The sequence below is a fragment of the Taudactylus pleione genome, unplaced genomic scaffold (genome assembly GCF_031769625.1).
Source record: "Taudactylus pleione unplaced genomic scaffold, aTauple2 ptg000238l, whole genome shotgun sequence".
NCBI lineage: Eukaryota > Metazoa > Chordata > Amphibia > Anura > Myobatrachidae > Taudactylus > Taudactylus pleione.
Window position 1 is genome coordinate 6,185,482 of NW_028284640.1, and position 27,563 is coordinate 6,213,044.

The following is a 27,563-nucleotide window of genomic DNA, read 5'->3' on the forward strand; positions in this document are numbered from 1 at the left end:
TTATACCTGTATGAAATCACACACATTTAGAATATACAGAAGTGGCTACTGCCTTATCTGCTAACTCACTAATAATCCGAATCATAATTCTTGCCAAGAAGTGGACGATCTCAGGCATTTTTTAAGCTTCAGGAGGGCAGGCATTATAGCTCATGGCTGGCTGAGGAATCAAACCTAAATGTACAGTATATACAATCTTAATCCTGGCAGTCTGAATACAGTACACTACATATTCAAAGATGTCTGACGCTTTTGACCATGCATACATTCACGTGATTTCCCTCTGAATAAACAAAGGTGGGTTCTTTACAGTAAAGGCAGTACCAGGTGAAATGTGTCATTAGAGAAGAGCATTTAGCCAGTAAAATTGGCAGATATATATAGACTATAGAGTGTGTCCAGACGGATGTATTTTTTTTAGTCTTTTCAGAACTGGTGCGTCCAGGGCCGAGGAAAAAAAGGCAGCCCTCATTTTACTACTTGTTCTTCTTGTGTGATAAAAACAGTTTTCAAATATCCTTGATTTTTTTCAGTGCACAGACAGTAATAATAATGTGCTTCAAATGTGTTACAGACAAAAAGATGCATAAGTGTCATGGGGATTATTAGGCATGTAATAAACGTAGCTGAGCTGTTACATGCAGCATGTAACGACATATTGTGCCGTCATCTACCATATCGTGCAGTGTGTATGGTGCATGTAATGTATCATTAAATGCATCGCACTGTTCCTGGGATAGTGGCACTATCGTATGGTGTGTACCCAGCTTTAGTTGAACAGTGTTGCAGAAAGTAACCCTATGTATTCTCATTTTTTTTTTATTATGTCATTTTATCTTACTTTATTTTATTATTTTATTATATTTATTATTTCAATACTTATAAAGAGTCATTTTCAAAGCTGCGCAACTGCACCAGCGGAAAATGTTTTGTAACGTAATAGCTGAGCTTGCATGCATTTGCACAAAGAAAAAACACAATTGCGTGTGTATATATATATATATATATACATATATATATACACATACACAGTCAGGTGCATAAATATTGGGACATTGACAGAATTTTCATATTTTGGCCTCTATTCACCACCACAATGGCTTTGAAATTAAACAAACAAGATGTGCTTTAATTGCAGACTTTCAGAGTTAATTTGAGGGTAATTACATCCAAATCGAGTGAACGGTGTAAGAATTACAACGGTTTCTATGTGTGCCTCCCACTTTTATACACATATACAATATATATTTGCTGTGTGTGTGTGTGTGTGTGTGTGTGTGTGTGTGTGTGTGTGTGTGTGTGTGTGTGTGTGTGTGTGTGTGTGTGTGTGTGTGTGTGTGTGTGTGTGTGTGTGTGTGTGTGTGTGTGTGTGTGTGTGTGTGTGTGTGTGTGTGTGTGTGTGTGTGTGTGTGTGTGTGTGTGTGTGTGTGTGTGTGTGTGTGTGTAAAAATGTATAACTTGCAAGGTTTGTGCCGCTATACACCAGTAATATGTACAGCAAGTTGTCAGATACACTAAGGGTAAATTTACTAAGATTCGAGTTTGGTCGAGCTTTTTAGTTTAAACTCACTTTGCTTCACCAAAACTCAGGTGAGTTTTCCCTTATCAAACTCGCAAATTTACTAAGAAATGAGTTTAGCTGAAAGTGAAGCAGATCGAGTTTTTTCTTACAAATTGCGAGTTTAGAGGAGAGATTAGATGATATTACTCAGCCGAGATTGCAGTGTTTTCTCTCTTCCAAACTCACCCGAGCAAGCAGCCTGCACATATCAGTGAGATATGTGTAAGCTGCTTGTGTGTTAAGACCTGTTAAAAACAGGTTAAATAATTAAAAATAAAAAATGACATAGGGCCCCCCCTAAAGCTTAACCAGCCCTGGACTTGCCAGCCTGTCCTGGTACCTAAGATTACGGGGAACAAAACTAGTAGTGTTCCACTGTAATTTAACAACCAGCACCAGGCAGCAGGGCCAGACCTGGTTTTAGAAATAGGTTGAAAAAAAATGGTGTGAGTTTCCACCTATTTTTAAAACCAGCTCCAAATAGCACACATATCCAAATGTAGCTCAGCCAAGTTCCCTTTTCTGTACGCGATCTGCTCTTCTAATGGGAGCTATGCTTTCAATTACTGTATATGATTTGCGCACCACTGAGGCATACTTTGAATGGGAAAGAGAACTTTTAATCTAGTTTCTAATCAGACTTATGCAAGCAGTATTTTAGGGGGAAAATGGAAAAGTTGAAATTAATTAGGTTGGTTATTCAACAGTGATAATGGGCAGGAAGTTTAAGTATTGGTCTTACTAGTGCCATGTGAATACCCATCTTGGCACACTATCCAGCAATAGTCGTCCCTGTCATTTGCACAGTGGTACATCTTAAAGCAGAAAGTGGGTGAGCTCCTTGTTATAAGCTTTACGATCATACAGGTGCAAGTGAGCAAAAATAAATGCACTTTGCACCCACGCTTTTTACTTTAAGTAAATTACAGGATTTTTCTAAGTGAACGTCATCTGATACAATATATTTAAATTAAGAAGACATTTCCTCTGTGTCATTGGAAAACTGCTTAAAAAAATCTAAAAGTGTGTGCTTTCATATCTCACTAACTTATATAGGAAACACAATTACACATTTTCTTTGTCAAACTCACAAATAAAATACAGAGTAATGAAGCAGGAGACATCGTTCCATCCACCTGAAGACACCATTTCAGCACAGTCCTCCTCGTCATATGCGTTATTGGGTTCCCCTTGCCGCCACTTGTTGAAGGTCTGCATTGCTGACCGGTCGGAATAGACAAAGTGGCCTTCTCTATCCAGGTCATTGATCCCAATGAAAACTCTAGTGAGACCGGCCTGGTTAATGTAAGAGGCAATCAGACTATTTGTTGTCTCATCCTTGGGCATGCTGAGGGTTCCACCCCTTCCTTGGCAGTAGGCCTGGGCCTCAGTGTATTTCTTCTCCTCTTTGACCAGCAGGTAGATCTTAGTATCTGTCTCTCGCACTCCAGCAACAACTGCGGGGGAGGGCAGTGCTGAAAAGTGAGCACTCGTATTTCTATAACAAGCTTAATGCACATTAAAGCAGTATAGGCAGAGATAAAACCAGAAAAGTTCATGCAAGACAAGTTTACCACAGTCGGGCTCCCTTTTGATTAATTTCGAGGCGCTAGTCTTATTACCCATTTTGGAGGACATGAACCAGAAAGGAATCTGCTAAATATTTTATATCTTTGATAATATGAGATATGGTAAGAACTTACCTTTATTATCTATATTTCTACGAAGTCCATAGGGTTCCACAGGATACCTTGGGGTATAGGTGATGATGTCAGGCATCGGGCACCATAGAGTTAAGTTTTCAGCCTCCCAGGATGCACTAGGGTCCCCCTCCTATACCCCGCCCCCGAGCCAAGGCATCTCAGTTATGTACCAAGCCATAGGCCAGAGGAGGAGAAGGAAGAGAGAGAAGAAAGATCTGGACACATGCAAGAATCACATTCTCACCAGAGGGAGATGGAAAAAAAACGGTGACCAGAGTAAAGCCCATCTGCAGCACAGGTGCGACAGGGTGGGACTCCTGTGGAACCCTATGGACTTCGTAGAAATTTAGATAACAACGGTAAGTTCTTACCATATCTCATATTTTCTACATCAGAGTCCATAGGGTATCCACAGGATACCTTGGGGATGTCCCAAAGCAGTATCCTTTAAGGGCGGGGACGCTCCTGTGCTGAAAGGAGAATCCGCCGCCTGAAGTAAGCATCCTGAGAGGCAAAGGTGTCAAAAGCGTAATACCTCACAAAGGTATGGACAGAGGACCACGTGGCAGCCTTGCAGATCTGGACTGCAGAGGCACCACATCGAGCTGCCCACGAAGGACCCACAGACCTAGTGGAATGTGCCCTGACAGAGGATGGAACCGGAAGGCCTTCATGAAGATAAGCTTCTGAAATAGCCATACGAATCCAACCTGCCAAAGTTTGCTTTGAAGCAGGCCAACCCTTTTTACGGAAGCCATGGAGGACAAACAAGGCGTCCGACTTCCTAAAAGAAGAAGTGCGGTCAACATAAATCTTTAAGGCCAGCACAACGTCCAAAGTGGCCTCACCCACTGAAAGATCAGGTGAGTTAAAAGCCGGCACAACGATTTCCTCGTTGATGTGGAAACTTGAAACAACTTTAGGAAGGAATCGAGGACGAGTGCGCAGCACCGCCCTGTTCCTATGAAAAATCAGAAAAGGGGGTCTACAGGAGAGAGCCCCTAAGTCAGAAACACGTCTGGCCGAAGCAATGGCCAGAAAGAATATTGTTTTAGTTGTAAGCCATTTAAGGTCCACTGAGCCCAGTGGTTCAAACGGCGGTCCCTGGAGAGCTCTCAGGACCACAGCCAAATCCCAAGGAGCCACCGGTGGAACAAAAGGTGGCAGAATGCGAAGAACATCTTGCATAAGGGTGCGCACATCAGGGAGCGCAGCAATCCTACGATGGAACCAGACTGACAGGGCAGACACCTGCACTTTCAGGGAAGCAAGGCAAAGCCCATGGTCTAGGCCCACCTGTAGGAAAGCCAACACAGTCGGAACTCCCGAGGGGCATAACCTCTAGGTCGACACCACTGGAAAAACGTATGCCACACACGATGGTATATTCTTGCAGAGGATGGCTTCCGAGCTCTTAGCAGGGTTTGCACCACAGAGCTGGAAAACCCCCTGGACCTTAACATGGCCGTCTCAACAGCCACGCCGTCATAGACAGCCGAGCCAGGTCCGGGTGAAGACAAGGACCCTGTGATAGCAGGTCTGGTCGCAGCGGCAACCGCAGAGGAATGTCCACGGACAGACTCTGGAGGTCCGAGAACCAGTGCCACCTGGGCCACTCGGGAGCTATCAACAGGAGTGTTTGAATTTCCGGATTACCCGCGGAAGAAGGGAAAACGGAGGAAAGAGATAGGCAAACTGGAACGTCCACTGGACGGACAGAGCATCCACCAGAGACGCCTTTTTATCTCTTGTTCGAGACCCGTACACCGGCAACTTGTTGTTGTGCCGTGACACCATGAGGTCTATCTCTGGAAGACCCCACCTGTCCACCAGAAGTTGAAAGATGTCCTGATGCAAAGACCATTCTCCCGGATGTACGTCCTGCCGACTGAGAAAATCCGCTTCCCAGTTGAGGACTCCCGGGATGAATACTGCTGATATAGCCGGGAGATTGCTCTCCCCCCAGACCAGGATGCGAGACACCTCTGCGAGTTCCGCCCAACTTCGGGTTCCTCCTTGTCGATTTATGTAGGCCACGGTGGTGGCATTGTCCGAATGGACCTGCACGGGGTGACCTTGGAGAACCCGATGTGCCTGCTGGAGAGCATTGAAAACCGCGCAGAGTTCCAAGATGTTTATTGGAAGCTCCCTTTCTGCCTGGGTCCACCTGCCCTGGAACAAGTGTGGACCCGTGACAGCTCCGCAGCCCCGGAGACTGGCGTCTGTTCTTAACAGGACCCAGTTCGCCACCCAAAATGGGCGACCCTTGTTGAGGTGGGTTGTCTGCAACCACCAGGCTAGAGACAGGCGAACCTTCGGAGTGAGCACCATCATCTGGGACTTTAGACTCTGAGGCAGTCCATTCCATCTGGACAGGATCAATTGCTGCAGAGGTCTGGAGTGAAACTGGGCATATTCCACCATGTCGAATACTGACACCATGGAGCCCAGCAACCTCATCGCCGAGTGCAGAGACACTCGGCGACACTGTAGACAACTGCGCACCCTCAACTACAAAGCAGAGATCTTTTCCACTACCACAAAGATCCTCTGCTGCCTGGAGTACAACAAGGGCCCGAGGTGCAGGATCCTCTGAGACGGGGTCAGGGTGGACTTTTGCCAGTTTATCAACCAGCCGTGATGTTGCAGCACTGCAATCGTCAGGTCCGGATGGCGTAGAAGGAGCTCTGGAGACCCTGCCAACAACAGAAGGTCGTCCAGGTACGGTAACATTCGGACTCCCTGCATCCGCAGGTGAGCCGCCATGACCTTGGTGAACACTTGTGGTGCTGTCGCCAGGCCAAAAGGCAGCGCCCGGAACTGGAAGTGATCATTGCGGATTGCAAACCTGAGGAATTGCTGATGGCGCAAAAGAATAGGGACATTCAGGTAAGCGTCCTGGATGTCCAATGACACCATGTAATCCCCAGGTTCCAGCGCCGGAATGATGGACTGTAGGGTCTCCATCCGAAACCGAGGAACCCTCAAGGTCTTGTTGAGGGCCTTGAGGTTGAGTATTGGATGGTACGACCCATTGGGTTTCTGCACCAAAAACAGATTGGAATAGAAACCCTGGCCCCTCTGGGAGAATGGAACAGGCACTATAACTCCAGCCTTCCGCAGTTCCAAGGTTTTGTTCCGGTCTAATGGAAGGCCTGTGGTAAAGAACCGGGATGGGGGCCTGTGCCGAAAGGAGAGGGCATACCCATGAGAAACCACCTTGTGAACCCAATTGTCTGTTGTGGTTATCGACCAACACTGGGCGAACTGACGCCACAGGCCACTTATGTGGCCGCAACACAGACTCCCCTTGTAACACTTCCGACAAATGCTGTACTGAATTTGTCAAGAGAATTAACCCACGCAGGCTCCTGTGAAACCTGGGGAGGGGAAATAGGGAGACTGTGGGGTACCATCAGTTGTCTCGGGAAATCCTGCATGGGTGATGACACCACTGACTGCTGGGACAATCCCATCTGGGAAAACGCAGGTGGCGGAGCTAACTGGCCCACTAAGGTTGTAAGCGCCTTAGCAAAACAAGCCCAGGGAGGTTCCTGTACCGGAGCCATGACAGTAATTGGCCGCGCCAATAAATAACACTGCCGACACGTTACCCTCCCCCTCCACTATTGATACATTGCACTTAGTACACATAAGCTGAAGAGGAAATTCACTCTCAGACATGATGGTAAGTATGTGATCCCTCTCACTGATACTTGTTAGTATAGTGGGAGAACCACCCTGCAATCACCGCACCGCAAGGGCTTTAGCAGAGTAAGAGCAGGGACAGTAAAATGGCTGACAGTAGAAAGTGAAAGTACAGGCAGCAGCACTAGCAGAAGTCACATACAATGCAGAAGAAATTAATCTCTGCACTATCAGCGCTGTTTCTCAACTACACAGACACAGAGTCTGGTAGGACACAGCGCGGCATACACTGACCTTAAGCCAACGTAGGAGAGGTATGCTGGGGGACCCAGACCGCAATGCCACCGATCAGCAGCTTCCAGCAGCGTTCACCATGCAAAGATGGCCACCGAGGAGCAGAGAGGAGGCTGGCCTGGGGGAGGAGCGCTGCCACAGGACCAATCGGCAGCGCAGAGAGGGCTGTGTGCAGCGGGGGAGGCGCCGGCTGTATACAGGGAAGGTGCACTCCCCTGGCATGCAATTAACCCCTGGGATGCTGCAGCCCGCTGTCCCAGGGGGATAGTGGAAGCGCAGGTTAGTACCTGGCTCCACACTGCAGCCAGTCCCCAGGGAGCCCCCTGCCTGGGGACTGTGGACCATGTTCTCAGCAGGGACCCACCGCGGGACCCCCGCTGCTTACCTGCTCCCCTTGAATCCGGCCATGGTCCGAAGCATCTGGGGTCACCGCTAGCCGTGACCCCAGATGCTTACCAGCATCCCCAGATCAGTACCGGCATTTTGGTACCGGCGGGGTGTAGGGGAGACAGCATGGATGTCAGCAGTGACTGTCCATGCTGTGCTCCCAGATGTGCAACCACAGCTGCCTTGAAGAAATTTCAGGGGCTATTCTTAGCCCCCCTCTAAACATGTGCTCTGACTCCGAGCCGGGCACCAACGAAACTGAGATGCCTTGGCTCGGGGGCGGGTATAGGAGGGGGACCCTAGTGCATCCTGGGAGGCTGAAAACTTAATTCTATGGGGCCCAATGCCTGACGTCATCACCTATACCCCATGGTGTCCTGTGGATACCCTATGGAGCCTGATGTAGAAATGATTCTATTTAGATACATTTAAATTGGACACAAAGGGCCTGATTCTCAATAGCAAGAAAAGCAGGAGAAATTACCAGCCACTGGCCACAATCGGAATTCTAGCGCAAGTATCTGCCCGTATTCTAAGTTGCGACTGTACCACCCACAGCCCTCCATCCATAAAAGCAGTCATCCTCCTTATTATCATCAGTTACACATACTGTACACTATGCTAAGTACAAGAGTGTCACGATCCGGTGCAAGTGTTCCTCCGGAGGACGGTGAGCCGGGAGGTTCGGGTGCTAAGTGGAGTGACTGGACTAGGTCTCCTAGTTGCGGCTGAACCCAGGTTTGGCTAGACCTGCCCAGAGGCGCGGAGTCTAACTCACTTGGTGGTTTTCTCCAGTGACCCCTCCAATTGGGATTTGGTTTTCCGCTGCACCAAGTGAGCAGGTCGCGGCCCTCTGGACAGGTACCTGGGAATGGTAGAAGACCGGAAACTATATTACATGAAGTTATTGCTAGAACACTGGAGATAAACTGGAACACAATTAGAAATCCTGATCACCGGCTTGCATGAGATTACTGAGAAATGTACTGAGAATCGCTGAGAAAACCAGGAACTGATTAGCACAGAAGCTCAGGGAGATGTGGACACTGGCAGGTACTGGAGTTTGCTAAATATGCAGGTGCTGGCTGCACAGACAAACACAGAGCGGAATGGACAAATGCTTATTCTGGGAAAACCAGAAATGCTGGTGCTGGACAAAGGCAAAATACTGGGAGAGTGCTGGGAGGTCCAGCTGTGAGCTAACTAGTGATTAGCACCGTGAGACACAGAGAGGTAGACAGGCTGGGAATGCTAAAAGGTGCAGCTGGGAGCTAATAGTAATAGCAGGTAATCTGACACCTCAGTGACACAGGGTAATAGCCACAGAACTAACAGCACTCAACAAGACACACAGACATAGAAAACATGAAAGACAGGATACTGGGAGAGAACTGATCTCTCAGACTGAGAATAGCATGGAAGCTAATACAGGAAACTGGAGAACTGTGAGCAGGCTGAAGCAACACGCTGAAGGATTTAGCACAGAGCAACAGTGGGAGTATCACAGGCACTGGAATAATGAAGTTGAACAGAATCTTCCTGAAGTTCTGGGGGCGGATTTATACCCAGGGGTAGCAGATTATTGGAGCACAGAGTCAGCTGACTGAGATCATGCTACCATTGGTTAGGAGGACTGTCTCATGAGAGGAACTGTCATGGCGGCGCCCATGATGGGAACTCCGAGCCCCAAAACACACAGCCGACCATGGAAGTCCGCAAAAGCACCTAAGGTAGAATACTCAGCATCTCACCCCTCACTGCACCAGGCTTCTGACCACAAGGAAGTCAGGGGAAGCCGGCATGGAGGTAAGAGATAGCCGATCCTAGGCTGAACCCTGACAAAGAGATGGTACTGAAAATGGCTTCCGTTCGCCATATGCATGACTCAGAATAGAACACAACTCTAGCTATATACAACTCTAGTTCTTTTCCGCCCAATTGCTGACTAGTAACCTCCCAGTAATGCTAATTTGACAGATGAGGAGAAACAGTAGAGAAGTGTCCAACTGAGAATCACTCGGAGATACGCAAAGATGAGTGTTTTCCGCGGCGCATATGCAGTTAACTAAAACTTGCTAGAAGTGGCGCATTCAAATTTGTATGCTACTCAGAATTAGGCCCAAAGGGTCATTTTATTTTTAAGGTGTCCTCAAAATGTCACATGATACTTCTGAGTTTCTCTGGGACATATGTATGAATCCCGGTGATAACCTAATATTTCTAGCATTTATCAAAAAAAAAAAAAACTACTGCAGAGGCAGCTGAGCAATACTCACCTGCCCCGATGATCGTGACCCGGAGCAGTGAAAACTGATTTACACCATCAAAAAAACTTAAATTATACTAAACAGTATTGTATTAAAAAAAACAATAATTATTTTAGAAACAAAGCATTTTAATGCTATTGGATTATTACGGGCGATAATAAAACAGGTATTACTGTGATAAAGGCAGGCCTGAGTGAAAAGCTGCATTTCCGTGAAAGTTGGTGGACGCTGTTGCAGCCGCGACGACATTTTTTGCCACGGCGTCACTGCATCTTTAGGCTAATGCTGCAGCCAATCGGATTTGTACAGAGACACCCACCGTCTGCAGTGCTAATTCGTCGCTGTGCACATTAGGACACACATCAGTCCAACCATCAAACGCTGCACCAGCCCTATGGGGATGCAGATTATCCGTCTAAAAGTGGCCGTCAATGAAAGTGCAGCTGCAGCAAAAGACGCAGCTGCTGACCGCAACACACTCGCATCTGGCTAGTCACCCTCCTGTTACCACAGAAATTGCCTCCAAATTCGTTCTGTGGCTCTTGGCAGTAACCATCGGGACGAATGCACGGACTGAAAGCATCGGCCACTTGCGAGCAGCATCGGCATTGCGTGCATCTCTGAATCAGGCCCAATATGTTATTAACGGGAAGTGCAGGTATTCTCTAGTAAATTTCTACTACAGCCTGCACTATGTGCTTGATTCGTACATAACCCGATGGTTTACGCACAACTCCGATGTTTTCTGAAGTGCATATGCACAATATCTATACTGTGCACATTCTGACCTCTGTCTTCGACGACGGTCGTACTGCCCCCGAAGCTGGAGCATGATTGACAGGCTGCGTCCATTTGGGGGTGGAGGCGGTGTGTCGCTCCCATTTTTAGGCGTGCAGATTACCTGGCCCCGGCAGAGGAGTTACAGCAGCCATTTTGATGTAACTTAGCCCTACTGAGATGGCCGATGGTTGCTCAGTGGTGATCCGATGCTACATCTTCAGACACAGCACTAGGATCTGCGATGCCGGAAGTGGGCGTCTTTAGCCTTCAGATGCCTCCTGCAGCATTACCATATTTTCGCATCGCTGCTGCGTGATGCAAACAGTGTACAACTCTGAATCAGGCCCGATGTCACTTTACAACTGACAGTCTAAAAATATGAGTGACTGATTTTTCGATGTTTTACCATCTTTACTACTTTGATTTTTTTTTTATCCCAAAATATCACATACTGTATGAAGCTTCCGCAGAACTAGAGGCCTAATTCAATACATACCATTTTTTACAAACTTCAACTCTGTGGTCAATTGTGCCACCCGGATGTCCATCTCTCCAACAGCTTTCCTCAGCTGCCCACATTCACAGGGAATCCCTGCAAGAGGCACGAGTGTTAGTGTCACTATTGCCATTTATCAATTACTGCCACGGGTTTTCTATGGACAGAACAGCTGCTAAAATTTAGTGGAACTTCAGATGAAGGGTTTTACCTAAAATCAGGACCTCTCTGGTTGATCTAGGATAGTATATCATTGACACCTACCCCAAGGTTTCATCAGGCTGGCCCTGTATCAATTATTCCAAATGCCTCCCTTTTGGCCATTATGTGGAAGATATACTACGCCTTAGGGGTCTATTTACTAAGCAGTGTTAGGAGACAGAGTGAAAAGTAATAAGGTACCAGCCAATCAGCTCAGTGGCGTAACTATGGCAGGGCGAGCGGGCACGTTATGGTACCGGCCCGTCCTAGTTAGCCAGTGTAGTGCCGACCGCAGTGAGTGCGGTCAGCACTACACATTTACACAGGACCGGCGCTAGGCTGCACAGTTGAGCCCCTTCCCTCCCCCTGAGCGCTTGCCCAATAGCGCCAGGAGGAGGGTGGCAGGCGGGCTCATGCTGTGCATTCTAACACACACATCGCCGCCAGCTCGGCGGCGACGTGTGTGTTAATCAGCAGCCAATGAGAGTCAGACAGACTCTCATTGGCTGCTGCTGCTGCTGCTGCACACACATCACCGCCAGCGCTGGCTGGCGGTGATGTGACTCTCATTGACTGCTGCAGCGGCAGCGCCCACTGCAAGAGCCGGCTCCCTTCCGGTTCCTGCAGTGGGTAATGGGAGAGACGTCATGACGTCTCTCCCATAATGCAGAGCGCGCCAGCCCGAGAGGACTGACGTGCGGACGGCGGCAGGAGCCAGAGCGTGGATTCAGGTATGTATTTTTCTTTTATTTATTGTTTAATTTCAGTGTGTATTTATAGGGGGGGGGACTATTACTAAGGAGGAGGCTACTACTGGGGGCACTGCTTGGGGGGGACTATTACTAAGGAGGGGACTACTACTGGGGACACTGCTTTGGGGGGGCTATTACTAAGGAGGGGACTACTACTGGGTGCACTGCTTCGAGGGGGGGGACCACTACTGGGGACGACTACTACTGAGGGGGATACTACTGGGGGCACTGCATTGGGGGGGACCACTACTGGGGACTACTACAGGGGGCACTGCATCAAGGGGGACTCCTACTGGGGGCACTATATAAAGGGCACTGTATAGGGGGAACTACTACTGGGGGCACTGCATCAACGGGGACTCCTACTGGGGCACTATATAATGGGCTTACTACTGGGGGCACTGCACAGGGGGGACCACTACAGGGGGCACTGAAAAGGGAGAACCACTACATGGGGCACTGCATAAGGGGGATAACTACTGGGGGCCTGCATAAGGGGGACAACTACTGGGGGAACTGTACAAGGGGCACTACTGGGGGCCTGCATAAGGGGGGATCACTCCTGGGGGCACTGTACAAAGGGCACTGCATATGGGGGATCACTACTGGGGGGCTGCATATGGGGGATCACTACTGGGGGCACTGCATAAGGGGAACTAATGGCGGGCTGCATAAGGGGGACTACTACAGGGGAACTGTGTAAGGGGCACTGCATATGGGGGATCACTACTAGGGGCCTGCATAAGGGGAACTAATCGGGGGCTGCATAAGGGGGACCACTACCGGGGGTACTGTATAAGGGGCACTACTGGGGGCCTGCATGGAGGGACCACTTCTTGGGGCATTGTATACTGGGGGTACTATATAAGGGGTACTACTGGAGGCCTACATAAGGGGGACCACTACTAGGGGCACTGCATTAAAGTGCAAATGGAAAGAAATGTTCCCAGTGATAAGAAAGGGGTGTGTGTCATGTTGACACGCCCCATTTGTCAGTGGCCACACCCCTTGTGACCACGCCCACCACGTGCACATAGTGGGGGGGCTCCATTTTAAAATTTACCCTGGGCTCCAAATACCCTAGTTATGCCACTGAATCAGCTCCTAACTGCCATGTCACAGGCTGTGTTTGAAAAATGACAGTTGGGAGCTGATTGGCTGGTACCTTATCACTTTTCACTCTGGGCTTGATTCAGACCTACTCGCATGCGGGTCGATGCGCGTGCACGAGACCCAGAGCAAGCAAGAAATCACTCGCTCCGGGGCTTGCAACAAAACGGGCAGCTGTCTATGTTGAACGACAGCTCGCCCCGTTTTGTAGGCGGGGAGTGGGGGGTGGCTGGCCAAATGGAAGCGTTCCCGAAGGAGCGCCTGCCGTTTGAGGGCGGCCCTACTGACATCACTCATGATGTCAGTAGTTGAGCTTCCTGCTCTATTAGAGCAGGAAGCTCACTGGGGCTTGCGGGAACGAGACCCTACCACAAGGGTCTCGTCGCAAGCCCGATGGTCGCGATGGTCACGACCATCATGACCATCACCTGGCCACTCGCAAAAGCTGTGGGTGGTCACCCACAGCTTAGCGAGCGGTCAGGAGGCCGGCTCCAAAAAAAGAGCAGGCCAGGAGTCCGGCAACCGGGGGAGACCCTGGATAACGCCACCTCCAGGTGGCGTTATTATCACAGGGCTTTCCCCGATATTTTTTTCACATTTATTTTTAGTAACTCTGGTCGGATCACATTTTCCATTACAGTTATGGGAAATGCGATCTGCTTTACTAAAAATAAGTGATACTTAGGGGTTGGAGTAGAATTTTATGAATTCTACTCCAATTGCCCTGTAATAACTATAGGTGATACTAAAATAATGTGAAAAGGGTGTGAAAACACCCTTTTTCACTTTATTTTAGTAAAAATAATGTTAATAAATAGAGCCCAAAGAGAGATAAAGTATTAACCAATGAGCTCCTAACTGTAGCTTTACAGGCTGTGGGGTGTATTTACTAAGCCTTGGATGGAGATAAAGTGAACGGAGATAAAGTACTAGCCAACCAACTCCTGTCATTTTTCAAACACATCCTGTGACATGGCAGTTAGGAGCTGATTGGCTGGTACTTTATCTCCGTTCACTTTGTCTCCATCCAAGGCTTAGTAAATAGACCCTTGTGTTTGAAAACTGACAGTCAGGCGTTGATTGGTTGGCACTTTGGACCTTATTTATCAACGAGTTTTATCATTCACAGCGAGTGATAAAACTCGCTGCATATGATAAATGGTGCTCCAGCCAATCACCTCCCAACTGTCATTTTTCAAACAGATGACAATTGGAGCATCATTATCATACACAATAAGTTTTATCACTTCTTGTGAATGATAAAAGTCATTGATAAATAAGGCCCTTTATCTCTCTCCAAGACTTATTACATCTATAAACCTAAAGTACTCAGAATTAAAAGAATAGATCAGGGGTTGTAATCATATTATAATTTTTTTAACTTCAAATAATTACACATAAAACCTGATTTTTCAAGGGCACTGGGATTTTTTTTTTTATAAAATATCACCTCTGATAGTGGTATGGTAATTCACACTTAATAATTTTTTTTTTGCACAATCTCCTTAATATATTTGTTTAAAAGTTGCACATGGGATGAAACAAAACTGTACTCGGCCCGAAGTCTATTGGGGACTTCATGTAATCATTTTCTAAAATCACATCGGCTATATGCTTGCTTATGGACGGAGCCAGAAAACATGTGGCATCAAAAAGAAGTTAATTCAAGCCCATCAACCACAATCAGAATAAAGTTGAGATTTAGCCCTTGCCTATGAATCTGCACCAGTGAAACGGAACATGCTTTACCCTTTCAATTTCCTCATTGCTAGACGTCTGACTTCATCCTAAAGCTGGGTACACACTGGGACAATGTCGACACGATATGTAATTTACGGCCAAATTGGAACAACATATCGGTCTAATGGTACAGTGGCCCTGATTCAGCTAGGATCGTAACTGCGATTATGCACGCAATCGGCCAATTGTTGCGTTCTGCACATTGCGTATGCATCGCAGTGCACGGACACTTCACTGCGATCGGAACTGCAAGACCCATCGCAGAGTGATTGACAGGAAGTACCGTTTGGATGTGGTGACGGAGGGTGGTCAGCGAAATGCAGGCGTGCCAGTGCGTTTCAACACCGTTGCAGGGGCGTTCATAAATTAGCCATTGCAATGTAATAACCAGGCTGAGCTCTCACTGCGTACCGGAAGGTATACAATTTCTGAGTAAGGTCTGACCTTGTGCAAGTGTGCGTGAGGCTGCGATGGTACTCCATGTTACCGATGGTTTCGCAATCTTGCTAAGTATTCTGGATGTGTGTAAAGTAAAGTGGGCGTCCTTGTGTTGTGCTGCAACGGCACAGCGATCACAGAGGATTAGCATATGATCACAGTGAGACAGCATGCTTATTCGCTATTGCAATCGCATCTGCGATTCGTGCTGAATCAGACCCAGTGTCTATGCCCAATCCGCTCGTTCCCGCAGTCGCATGCGATATCGTCCGGTCAGTCGCGGTGCACGGCCAAACAGACGATATAGTTTGCGGTGCCATTGCAGGCAATGAAGGACGGAACGAAGGATCATTCAGTAGTTCATTACATCGCTCAATGTGTACCTGCGGTACAATATGTCGGCCCGTCAGGCTGACATATCGTCTGAGGACACATCGTCCTAGTGTGTAGTGACAGGCTGAGGTGAGCGGGTTCGGTTTTACTCGGATTTACTCGGTTCTTATCGCCACTTTACCGCAAATTCGGATTTTATTGGCTATCCAAAACACATGATAGGCGATAGCCAATAAAATGCCATTTAAAGATCCGAGTAAATCCGAGTAAAACCTAACCCGCTCACCCTGTACCCACCTTAACAGTCATTTATCGGACTAATAAAGATTTGGACATGTGACAACTGGAGCACAGACTGTCCAATACTGTATCAGCAAATGACAGATACACTTATGCAGAGCCATATTACTGCCTAGTACACCCCAGTGTTCCCCAAGTGACCCCAATGTTCACCAAGTGCCCCACCACCCACCTAAAATAGGTAAATGGAATAAATAGGGGCCTCATTCATAACAGGAGGCTACCATATTAGTGTAAAACTGTCTCACCCAAGATAGGAGTTTCTGGGCCTGAATCAGTAAGGAACGTACGGATGCAGACGCATGAACCCGACAGCTGCGAGAATATTCTAATGAATGCATACGCACGGCAATCGCAGCACAAAGATGCAGACACCCAGCACTACATAATGCCGCCCCCTTTACCGTCTGCCAACGTCCGTAATGATGCGCAAGGCTGAGAAAACTTCGGGAACATCGAGTAACATCGGAGCAGCAAGTAGACTAAAGGTAGGCCTGACCCTGCCGCAGGAATTGAGAGATTTCCTGCACGCAGAGGGACGCCAGGTTGCGTCCGTCATCTCAGTGGCTAATTTATGCACGCCCCTGTAACGGGGTGCGAATGCACTGGCAAGCCTGCGTTCGGCCGACCACTCCCCATATCCACCCACAAATGGCACTTCCTGTCAATCACTTTTCCCTGGATTTGCGTATTCACTGTGCTCGCTTTTGCGGACGCAGTGAGTGGTTAGCGCACGCGCACTGCGGCCCATACACATGCGCAGACTGCAAACATCGTCCGATTGCGTGCATCTGCATCCGTGCGTTCCTTGCTGAATCAGGCCCTCTGTCAGCAGGAGACTCCCATAAACGCAGGGCCAACACAAGCCGCCCCTGCACCCAGATATAGAAAACAAGAAGAAAAGCAGTAGATAAAGGGGTAAATTCAAATAACTCGCCGCAGCGAGTCTGGGTTACCAAGCATGGCTATGAGCTGCACTTATGCTCTGGACTCACTGATTTCTGTTTGCAGCAGTATGTACCCGATCAGTGGGGATGTACCGCATCATATATGTGATGTGTAGTACAGTCCCGCCCCCTGTCTGTTTATATATGGCCTAGCATTCAGAGTAACATGATAATGGTTCAGATGCATAAATATACCTGGATCTCCATTTGGACCTGGTGGACCCATATCACCTATATTGCCCTTTTCACCTAAGAAAAAAAAAAATTATTAGTGTACTTTTCACTACAATCAAGAGTTATAAAAAACAATTAAATGACTACAACGGACAGAATAATAGCTTTGTTACATTAATGAGCTAATTACTTAAAAACTATCTTCCATAATAAATTGTACAACTGAATCAGTGAAGGTAGATCACACATTATATGTAGTACAAGCTCATACTGAAATACCTTTAGAACCAATAGGGCCAATTTTCCCATGACGGCCCATGGTTCCTTTTACTCCGTGGTCACCCATTTCTCCTGCAAAACAAAACCAAATAGCGACAGGTAAAATCATCTTGTTGTAGACAATTGTGGAATTTGGGCTTGTCCGAGCACCATACATTGCATACAGTATAAGAAAAGGGCCACTAATGGTGGATGTGTGGTATCTCACTTGTGTCATCATAACTGACCCAGAATGCGGTGAACACAGGGCCTGATTCAGAGCTGGACACTATTTGCGCTCGCTCGTCCAGAAAAAGGGGTGGCTATTTAAATTAACCGTTCGCTCTTTGCGGTCTGTTCACACCTCTATGTCTGAACGAGCGAACAAAACATGCGAACGTAATTTTGAAAAAAACGCCCCCTGGCCGCTCGCATCATACGTCATGTCCGCTATTTATTAGATTAATCGAGTACATCGGACGGCGTATGAACTGCTCGCTATTCTTGTGGTTGGTTTTTCCTACCACAATCATGCGAGCAGTTCTAACTATAAAACAACCAAGTGACGTGGTCGATGACGCTGCTTTGTTAATTATGCATTTCCATTAAATGCCCGTTTTGACCGTTTGGCACGCCTGCGTTCGGATCTCCACTCCCTGTTTTCAAGCACCTTCCCCTGTTACCACCCACAAACGCCTCATTCTGTCACTCAAATTAGCAGGCATTCGCTATTTAGCGAGCACACGATTTTCGGCCGCACTGACTGGTTTGCGCATGCGTATTAAAATCTGTACGCATGCGCAGTTGTGCGAACATCGGTCGGAACGAACGAGCGGCCGCTTACGAGCGGCTCTGAATCAGGCCCACTGCTTGTACTTGTGAGTACTGACCATTTCTAACCACTGCCTCCACTCAAATCTCCCTCACCGCCAACAACCGCACAATTCCCTCATTCTCCTAAGCCCACCACAGACATAGCGTCAAAGGAGACTCCACCCACTGCTTTACTGGTTACATCCAGGGCTCTCTCAGTTGTAGGGGAGAGTGACCTGTGCTGTCTCCTTACCCGGTGGCACTGTGACCCCAGACTGCCAGAAGCTTGACCTCCGACCCTTGTACGCTACTGTGCATGCTCGACCATACTGCGCGTCTTCAGCTTTGGCCTCCATAGAGGAAGAACGTGTCCCTGAGAGTCTCTTTAATGGAGAAACATCGTAACTCAGGCCAGTGACCCTGCGTGTCTCACCACCGCTATACCGCTACATATATATGCCATTATATGCATACTCCGCTACCACTACTGCAGGTACACACACATACTGTAGGCGTGTGCTCTGTTTGTACACACACCACCTGTGCCACCACATACGTCCCTGGTTGGGCATAGTTTACCTGTTGTACATACCTGCTGCATCATCCCAGCGTCATCCTGCAAATCTGTTCTGCCTGGTTAATAAACCAAGACCTGGTTAAGAAATCTATCGTGTGAACTGATCTCCGTCACACACCGCTGGCACCTATATCAACACCTATAGGATCTGCCGATATCAGTACGATCACCTCCGCTTCTGTATAGTATTAGAAGAAGCGCTGTTCTTATCTAATGCAATCAGAACCCTTTTATAACTGACTTTCTTCAATTGTCTTTACTACAGCAACCTCCTCCCATTTATAATTCCCCTTACTAAATGCCCACCTATCCATACCATACTATAATGCATTTTAAATGCTACAGCAATACTGATCTGCTGCTCTCACAGAGAGATTTATGAAATCTTGGGGGTTCAATCCAATTAGGTGCAAGGTGGTTTGTGCGAGACGTTTTCACGGCAAACTAGTTACAGTTGCTATCCAATTCCAAACTCCCATTTTTCTTTCCAGAGGAGACACACTTTTATTATGCGCATCCCCCTGAGGGTGTGAGATGGTAGGGAAAATCCTAACCGTCACTTTACAGGTGTGTTTAGAAAATTACAGTTAGGAGCTGATTGGATGGTACTTTATGTCTGTCCACTTTATCTCTCGCCAAGGCTTAGTACATAGACCCCTTTATCTCTGTCCACTTTATAACTCTCCAAGGCTTAGTACATAGGGCCTGATTCACTACGGATCGCAATTCTGCTTATACGCACGCACCGCAGTTGCTAATATCAGCGGTGATCTATAAATGTGTACATTCACATTGCAATTGCAGCCTGACATAAGGACTCCCACTTCCCCTTACTCACATCTGTATACTAGGGGAACATAGCGAAACAATCGGTAACATCAAGTAACATCGGACCCAGGCGCACAGTTAAGGAAGCCCAGACCTCGCTCAGGAATTGCTAACTTCTGCGCACAATATGAGGCCTCTTTATGCACACCGTTGAAACGCACTGGCGCATCTGCATTCACACGGCTACCCCCCTGTCACCACAAACAAATGGCAGTTTCTCTCAATCACTGTGTCATGCGTCTGCGTAGCCTCTGCCTCATATGCATGCGCAGTGCGAAGTAATCGACCGGTTGCATGCATAGTAACAACTGCGTCCCTTGCTGAATCAGGCCCATAGACCCCTAACTCTAAATTAAGACCAATGTAAGTAACTTGTTTTGAAGGACTGGCTCCCCCTAGTGGTAACACCTAACATATTAGACTCACATATCCAGTCGATGAGCTGTATCTATCCTATATTTTAAAAAATAATAATAATTTGTATTTACTGTGTTAGATGTGATTCTGAATAAATATAACCTTCCTAAATATAACTTCCAAGAGCATCCCCAGCATATGTCACAGTGGCAGGATATAAAGGAGCAATGCACGGGCAGATGCAGCACTGACTTCTCTTATTAATTTGATGGATGAATTGTCTCAGTTTATAGATGTCAGACAAATAATACACGGCACAGAACCGGTTCCTCAATAAAACCTCAGTGTCAGACTTTATGTTACTATTACTGAAGAACGAGTACCACAAGGTACAGCATTAAAGTCTGTGTTAATGTATTCTTCTGAGACCTGCTGCACTGACTAGTCCCTTGCTAAAGTTTATGTGGGGTCATTAATTCTCCTCTGATTTGTTAACAACCATTAGGAGCCCCAGAGTATTAAAAATAAGAGTTTGGAACTGAACGATCCTTGAGCTGGCTGTATACCAACTCCAAATTCTACGCTGACAGCAGGGCCGAAACTAGGATTTTTGTCACCAGGGGCAAGACAGTAATTTGGCGCCCCCCATGTAATTCCCCCTGCAGTAGTGCCCATATTGTAATGCCCCCATAGTAATGCCCATATGTTAATACCCCCATAGTAATGCCCCTGTAGTGCCCACCATACAGTAATGCCCCTGTAGTGCCCATGCTCCCATATTAATGCCCCTGTAGTGCCCATGCTTTCATAGTAATGCCCCTGTAGTGCCCATGCTCTCATAGTAATGCCCCTGTATTGCCCATGCCCCATAGTAATATCCCTGTAGTGCCCTTACAGTAATGGCCCTGTAGTGCTCATGCCCCCACAGTAATGCCCCTGTGGTAATGCCCCTGTAGTGCACATGCCCCAATAGTAATGCCCCTGTAGTGCTCATGCCCCATTAGTAATGCCCCTTATTGCCTATGCCCCCATAGTAATTCCCCTGTGGTAATGCCCCTGCCCCCATAATAATGCCCCTGTAGTGCAGCTTATTAAAAAAAAAATACTTACCTTGAACCCCGCTCCTGCATCCAGCGTCGCGTCCGGTCCGCCGGCTGCTCCTTGGAACTATGGGGGAGATGTCATGACGTCTCCCCCATAGTGCCCATGGGGAGAGCCGGAAGCTGGAGTTCGGGAGAGAACTCCAGCCTCCGGCTCCGGCTACACCGCGTCGCTGCAGAGAAGGAGCCGGGCGCCCGCTGGTAATAAATATTACCAGCGGACGTCCGGCTTGGAGCCTCTCTGCAGCGCCGGGCTGGAGGTCACTGGCACCAGGTACAGCGGCTCACCCGGTGCACGTGCACCTCCAGCCCCCCCCTAGTTGCGGCCCTGCTGACAGTATCACACATGATGTAGAGGCAGTGGGAGCTTTGGGTCTCATTCAGAGAAGGATGCAATGCCGAGTTTTACAGTTAAACGATTTTCGGTAAAATGCGCCTGCTTCTGAGTTGCACTGCGCAGGTGTCAAGCTACACTACAGTCGGCGGTCGCAGCGACTATCTTCCTGCAGTGTGACTGACAGTCAGGGAATGGTTGGTGGAGAGCAGAGGCGGACTGGCCACAGATATCTCCGGGAAGATTCCCGGTGAGCCGACAGCTGTGTAGGGGTAAGATGCGCAGTATGTGTTTGCGCAGGATGTTAGAGAAGGCTGGGGCTGCCCTTCCCCGGCCGGACATCCCTGAGACAAGCTGCAGTTGAAATTGGATGACCCCACCGGTGTCTGTCATAGCAAGGAGAGCGGCGCCGGGGGGGATCTTATTGTGAGATGAGGGCCGGCCGGAACAGAGTTGACAGCGCGGCAGGTGAGAAGAAGGAAGATGGAGTCCTGGATCATCGTATACTGAGCTGTGATATGAGTAATCCCGGGTACTGTTCCGTCTCTGCAGCCCAGGGGCAGGCAGGGTCCCCAGCTGCTGTGGAGGTGCCTGCATTGGCAATCAGAGCGTGCTGGGATGTAATGCCCCAGCATCTAGAGAGCACTAGGTTACCCACCTTCTCTCTACTGTAGTGAGGAGCGAGAGTTCAGTCCCCTGCTGGCTGCTCTTACTGGGTGAGAGGCCATGCCAGGGTGACCTGCTCAGTATGTGGGGAGTGTCCTTGTTTCCCTGTGTGTAATCACTTGGCCAGGGCTGATCATGCTCTATTTACAGTGCAGTACAGTACAGTACAATAATGCATGTACCACATTTACCACCGTACCTGATTTCCACACAGTCCCAAGCACTATTATCCCTATTTTGTTTTCCTGACCAACATTATCACCCCCCAGCATTTGAGGTAGGTCTCCATATCTATCTCCTCATTCTCGTGTCTCAGTGGAGCACAGTAGTTAAAAGATCACTATACCACAACATGTAACCTTTCTCAGTCTTGGCAGTAAAATACAGTGTACAGTACAGTGTATTCCTCTGCCACTCTGCTGAGGGCTGTTACCTTCCCATACCCTTTGGATTGCATTATGTCTATAGCACACACATATTAAGCACGTCTTTAGGATGCTAATGGGATCTCATACATGGTAAGAGGGGGAGGGGGAGCTGATTGATATTGCAGGTACCTTGTGCATGAATTTAGCAGTCCACATAAAGCAAGTACTCGAGGTTGTCCCTCAGATTCTGCCTGCTTCATTTGATAACCATCACCCCCCTAACATGGCAGCCAGATGAGGGCGTGGACGGGGCGCAAAGAGCGTATGGGGAACATATTTTTCTCCAGTTATTTCATGCATATAGTTTAGCTCTGTAATACCATGCCCTTGCTATGTCTTAGGACCTGATTCAGAGCCGCTCGCAAGCGCTGTGCGCTCGCAAGCGGCCCGATGGTATGCGAACGCGCATGTGCACGCTTCATTCTGCGCGTTCGTGAACTACCCTGTGCGATCGCAAACCACTCGCTCGCCCAGCAAAGACAGCTCAGTGAAATGAGTGACAGGAGAGGCCGTTTGTGGGTGGTAACAGGTGCAGGACACTAATAACGGGGGAGTGGAGGTGCAAACGCCATTTCAATAATAATTAACAGGCAGCATCATAGTACACGTCACATGCCTGTTTTTTACACTTAAGTCCTTGCAGTGCTTGTGGTATGGTAAGGCAACCACAAGTGCTGCGTTAGCTTCTGATGGTCCTCGATGTCCCAATGTGTTAAAACACTTCCTGGAGATGACGTGCGCTAGTGGGCGTCTCAACATACGCTAATGGGTGTCTGCATACACAGAGCGATCGCTCGCACAGCCAAAGTGGGCGTGCTAATGCCTTTCCAAGCGAGCGCCTGCCATGGCGTCACTTTGACGAATTTGCATACGCTGAATGCGAGTGATCACATCTAGCGAGCGGCTCTGAATCAGGTCCTTAATGCGCAATAATGGCCTTGCTCACTGTAAAACGCAATTAATGGGTACATGTAATATGCAATTAAAGGGTACACCTAAAAGGCAGTGCTCATAATGTGCTTAGCTGCACAAACAGGCTGCCCTGGAAATTATATTTAAATATTGAAAACTTTGGTAGAGCCTGTGTAGTGTGATCCTTGCATAGTGTGGGCCAAGTCATAAGTAGTTTGGTTGCAACTGGCTTGTCCTATGCAGTCATGTAATCTTGCATAATAATGAGATACTAATGGGGACGTCTGTCTCTGGACACTCCCCTACAGCATATAGGACCTCATTCAGAGTCGGTCGTTGCGGCCGCTCGATCGTAAGGGAAAAGGGGCCGGATATGCAAATGAAGCGCTCGCAAGTTGCGTCGTTAAGATGGGATCATTAGCTGGACGAGCGAGGGGAGGATGCGGCCGCAAGACTAAAAAAACGCCCCCTTCTCGTTCGCTATACATGTCATCTCCGGGTATATAAGGATTAATCAAGACCATCGGGAACCATCAGAGCTGGTCGTAGAGCTTAAGGCTGACCATACCCTCTCTTAAGCACTACGATCAAGTCAGTGTAAAAACCTCCCATGTCACATGTGCCATGACACTACTTAGTTAATTATGCACTCCCATAAAACGCCGTTTGCATAGTCAGGCACGCCTGGATTCAGATCTCCACTCTCCCGTTCACAAGCACCTTCCACTGTTACCACCCACAAACGCCTCATCCTGTCACTCAAACTAAAGACCTGGCCAAGTTGAAGGAGAGAGAAATTTCCGATCGCAACAGCTAGTTTGCGCACACGCATTGCGAAACTTACGCATGCGCTGTTTTGCGAACATCGCTGGGTACGACCGAGCGGCCGCTTACGACCGACTCTGAATGAGGTCCATATTGCCCTCTCCTTATAAAAGGCATGGGGTGATCAATTTACTGCATAAAGCCGTATTCCCAGTCAAATGTTATAATTTCGCTAATCTACACCTTCACTTTAGTGTAGCATGGAGTACTGCATGCTGGAAACATTGTTTTCACTCAGCCTCTGCAGTACAGCACTGGCAAAAATCTAGAGATATGCTGTATATGTATATAATATATATATATATATATATATATATATATATATATATATATAGTCAGGTCCATAAATATTGGGACATTGACAAAATTTTCATATTTTGGCCTCTATTCACCACCACAATGGTTTTGAAATGAAACAAACAAGATGTGCTTTAACTGCAGACTTTCAGATTTAATTTGAGGGTAATTACATCCAAATCAGGTGAACGGTGTAGGAATTACAACGGTTTCTATATGTGCCTCCCACTTTTTAAGGGGCCAAAAGTAATGGGACAAACTAAACAATCCTAAATCTAACTTTCACTTTTTAATACTTTGTTGCAAATCCTTTGCAGACAATTACAGCCTGAAGTCTGGAACGCATAGACATCACCAGACGCTGGGTTTCATCCCTGGTGATGCTCTGCCAGGCCTCTACTGCAAATGTCTTTTCCCTTCAGTTTTGTCTTCATCAAGTGAAATGCATGCTCAAACGGATTCAGGTCAGGGGATTGACTTGGCCATTGCATAACATTCCACTTTTTAGCCTTAAAAAACTCTTTGGTTGCTTTTGCAGTATGCTTTGGGTCATTGTCCATCTGCACTGTGAAGCGCCGTCCAATGAGTTCTGAAGCATTTGACTGAATATGAGCATATAATATTGCCCGAAACACTTCAGAATTCATTCTGCTGCTTTTGTCAGCAGTCACATCATCAATAAATACAAGGAAACCAGTTCCATTGGCAGCCATACATGCCCACGCCATGACACTACCACCACCATGCTTCACTGACGAGGTGGTATGTTTTGGATCATGAGCAGTTCCTTTCCTTCTCCGTACTCTTCTCTTCCCATTACTCTGGTACAAGTTTATCTCTGTCTCATCTGTCCATAGGATGTTGTTCCAGAACTGTAATGGCTTTTTTAGATGTTGTTTGGCAAACTCTAATCTGGTCTTCCTGTTTTTGTGGCTCACCAATGGTTTGCATCTTGTGGTGAACCCTCTATATTCACTCTTGTGAAGTCTTCTCTTGATTGTTGACTTTGATACATATACATCTACCTCCTGGAGAGTGTTCTTGATTTGGCCAACTGTGTGAAGGGGTTTTTCTTCACCAGGGAAATAATTCTTCTGTCATCCGCCACAGTTGTTTTCTGTGGTCTTCCGGATCTTTTGGTGCTGCTGAGCTCTCTGGTGCGTTCTTTCTTTTTAAGAATGTTCCAAACAGTTGATTTGGCCACACCTAATGTTTTTGCTATCTCTCTGATGGGTTTGTTTTGATTTTTCAGCCTAATGATGTCTTGCTTCACTGATAATGACAGCTCTTTGGATCTCATATTGAGAGTCGACATCAACTGATTCCAAATGCAAATGTCACACCTAGAATCAACTCCAGACCTTTTACCTGCTTAATTGATAATGAAATAACGAGGGAATAGCCCACACCTGTCCATGAAATAGCTTCTGAGTTGATAGTCCCATTACTTTTGGCCCCTTAAAAAGTGGGAGGCACATATTGAAACCGTTATAATTCCTACACCGTTCACGCGATTTGGATGTAATTACCCTCAACTTAAATCTGAAAGTCTGCAGTTAAAGCACATCTTGTTTGTTTCATTTCAAAATAATTGCGGTGGTAAATAGAGGCCAAAATCTGAAAATTCTGTCAATGTCCCAATATTTATGGACCTGACTGTATATGTTATGTATATATATAATAATAGTGCAGAGCGGCACTCCATTATAGCAAAATAAGCAGCTCCCTCAGGTGCCCTCTGTAAAGGATCACACAGCACGAGATCCCACAATAAAGACCAGCATCAGTGGCACTCGGGTACATAAGTTGTCTATAGTCTGATAACCTCTAAACAATATTAACCTACTTCACTAATAACTATATAACTAGAAATGACGACAGACACAAAAATTGCTATTTAAATAAGGTCACAACTTTTATTATTTAATTTTAACTAATCAAATTTTTATTAGAAAAAAGAAGGTGGCCAAAGAAAGCATTGCTAATCTCAGCTCTAGCCCAAACATTCTTCACTATCAAATGGGGGGAGGCGGCTGTACACCCCCCGACGCAAACTGAGCCGTGGAGGCCTAAACTCCCCCATCTATTGGCTTAGCACTGCTGGGGCCCAACCTTAATGAAGAAGCACAGGTCCCCCCATTGGGCAGAGACAGCTCGCCCTGCGAAAGGGAAGGTGCCCCCAACAGCTACCACTTGCGTCCACTATTGGCCGCTGAGAAGCAATGCTTTCCCGCCTTGATGATGTTTGTTATAATTCATTCGATTTATTAGACAGAACATACCATCCATTCAAAAACAAACGACCATAAGACAAACAGCAACGACCACTAAACTGAATAAAATTAATTGGGTGGGTGGGCAGGGAATCCTGGGAATCCTGGAGCAAAGAGGAGGTCCTTAGCTTCCACTTAAACCTATATAAATTCTAAAGACCCGCCCTCCTATGCTCTGATAGGACAAAGAGAAAACACAGGTCCTACTGACCTGTCAATCGACAACTATGTAACCTGGTTTTATTACTATCGGCTCCAAGCCTGTACACTTATGTAGCTTTAGGCTTATACAGCCTTCAGCTACCTTAAACTCACGGCACAGCAGTAGGTGTAAGCAACGTTTCGGAGCTCTTTACTCACTCCGTTATCAGGATCTGATGGAGTGAGTAAAGAGCTCCGAAACGTTGCTTACATCTACTGCTGTGCCGTGAGTTTATACACCCGAGTGCCGCTGATGCTGGTCTTTATATATATATATATATATATTAGGGGTGTGCACCGGACACTTTTCGTGTTTTGTGTTTTGGTTTTGGATCTGGATCTTTCTTCGTGTTTTGGATCTGGATTGGTTTTGCCAAAACCACCCTTCCGTGTTTTGGGTTCTGGGTTTTGTGTTTTGGATCTGGATTTTTTCTTAAAAAATAAAAAAAAAACGCTAAAATCACATAAATGGGCCTTTTTTTGTTCCTACGCTATTAATAACCCCAATAACATTAATTTCCACTCATTTCCACTCTATTCTGAACACCTCACACCTCACAATA

General features: G+C 47.2%; 1 protein-coding gene across 2 annotated transcripts in view; it reads right to left on the reverse strand.

Annotated features, from left to right (window-relative positions):
• Positions 1-2,626: 2,626 nt before the first annotated feature.
• COLEC11 (collectin subfamily member 11) overlaps positions 2,627-27,563 on the reverse strand; it is a 62,835-nt gene continuing 37,898 nt past the window's right edge. For both annotated transcript variants that reach the window (XM_088479524.1, XM_088479523.1), the window contains exons 4-7: positions 17,411-17,482; positions 17,153-17,206; positions 11,137-11,232; positions 2,627-3,018 (exon numbers count right to left, since the gene is read on the reverse strand). In XM_088479524.1, coding sequence (XP_088335650.1) covers positions 2,627-3,018; positions 11,137-11,232; positions 17,153-17,206; positions 17,411-17,482 — 614 coding nt within the window. The remainder of the gene's footprint in view (positions 3,019-11,136; positions 11,233-17,152; positions 17,207-17,410; positions 17,483-27,563) is intronic.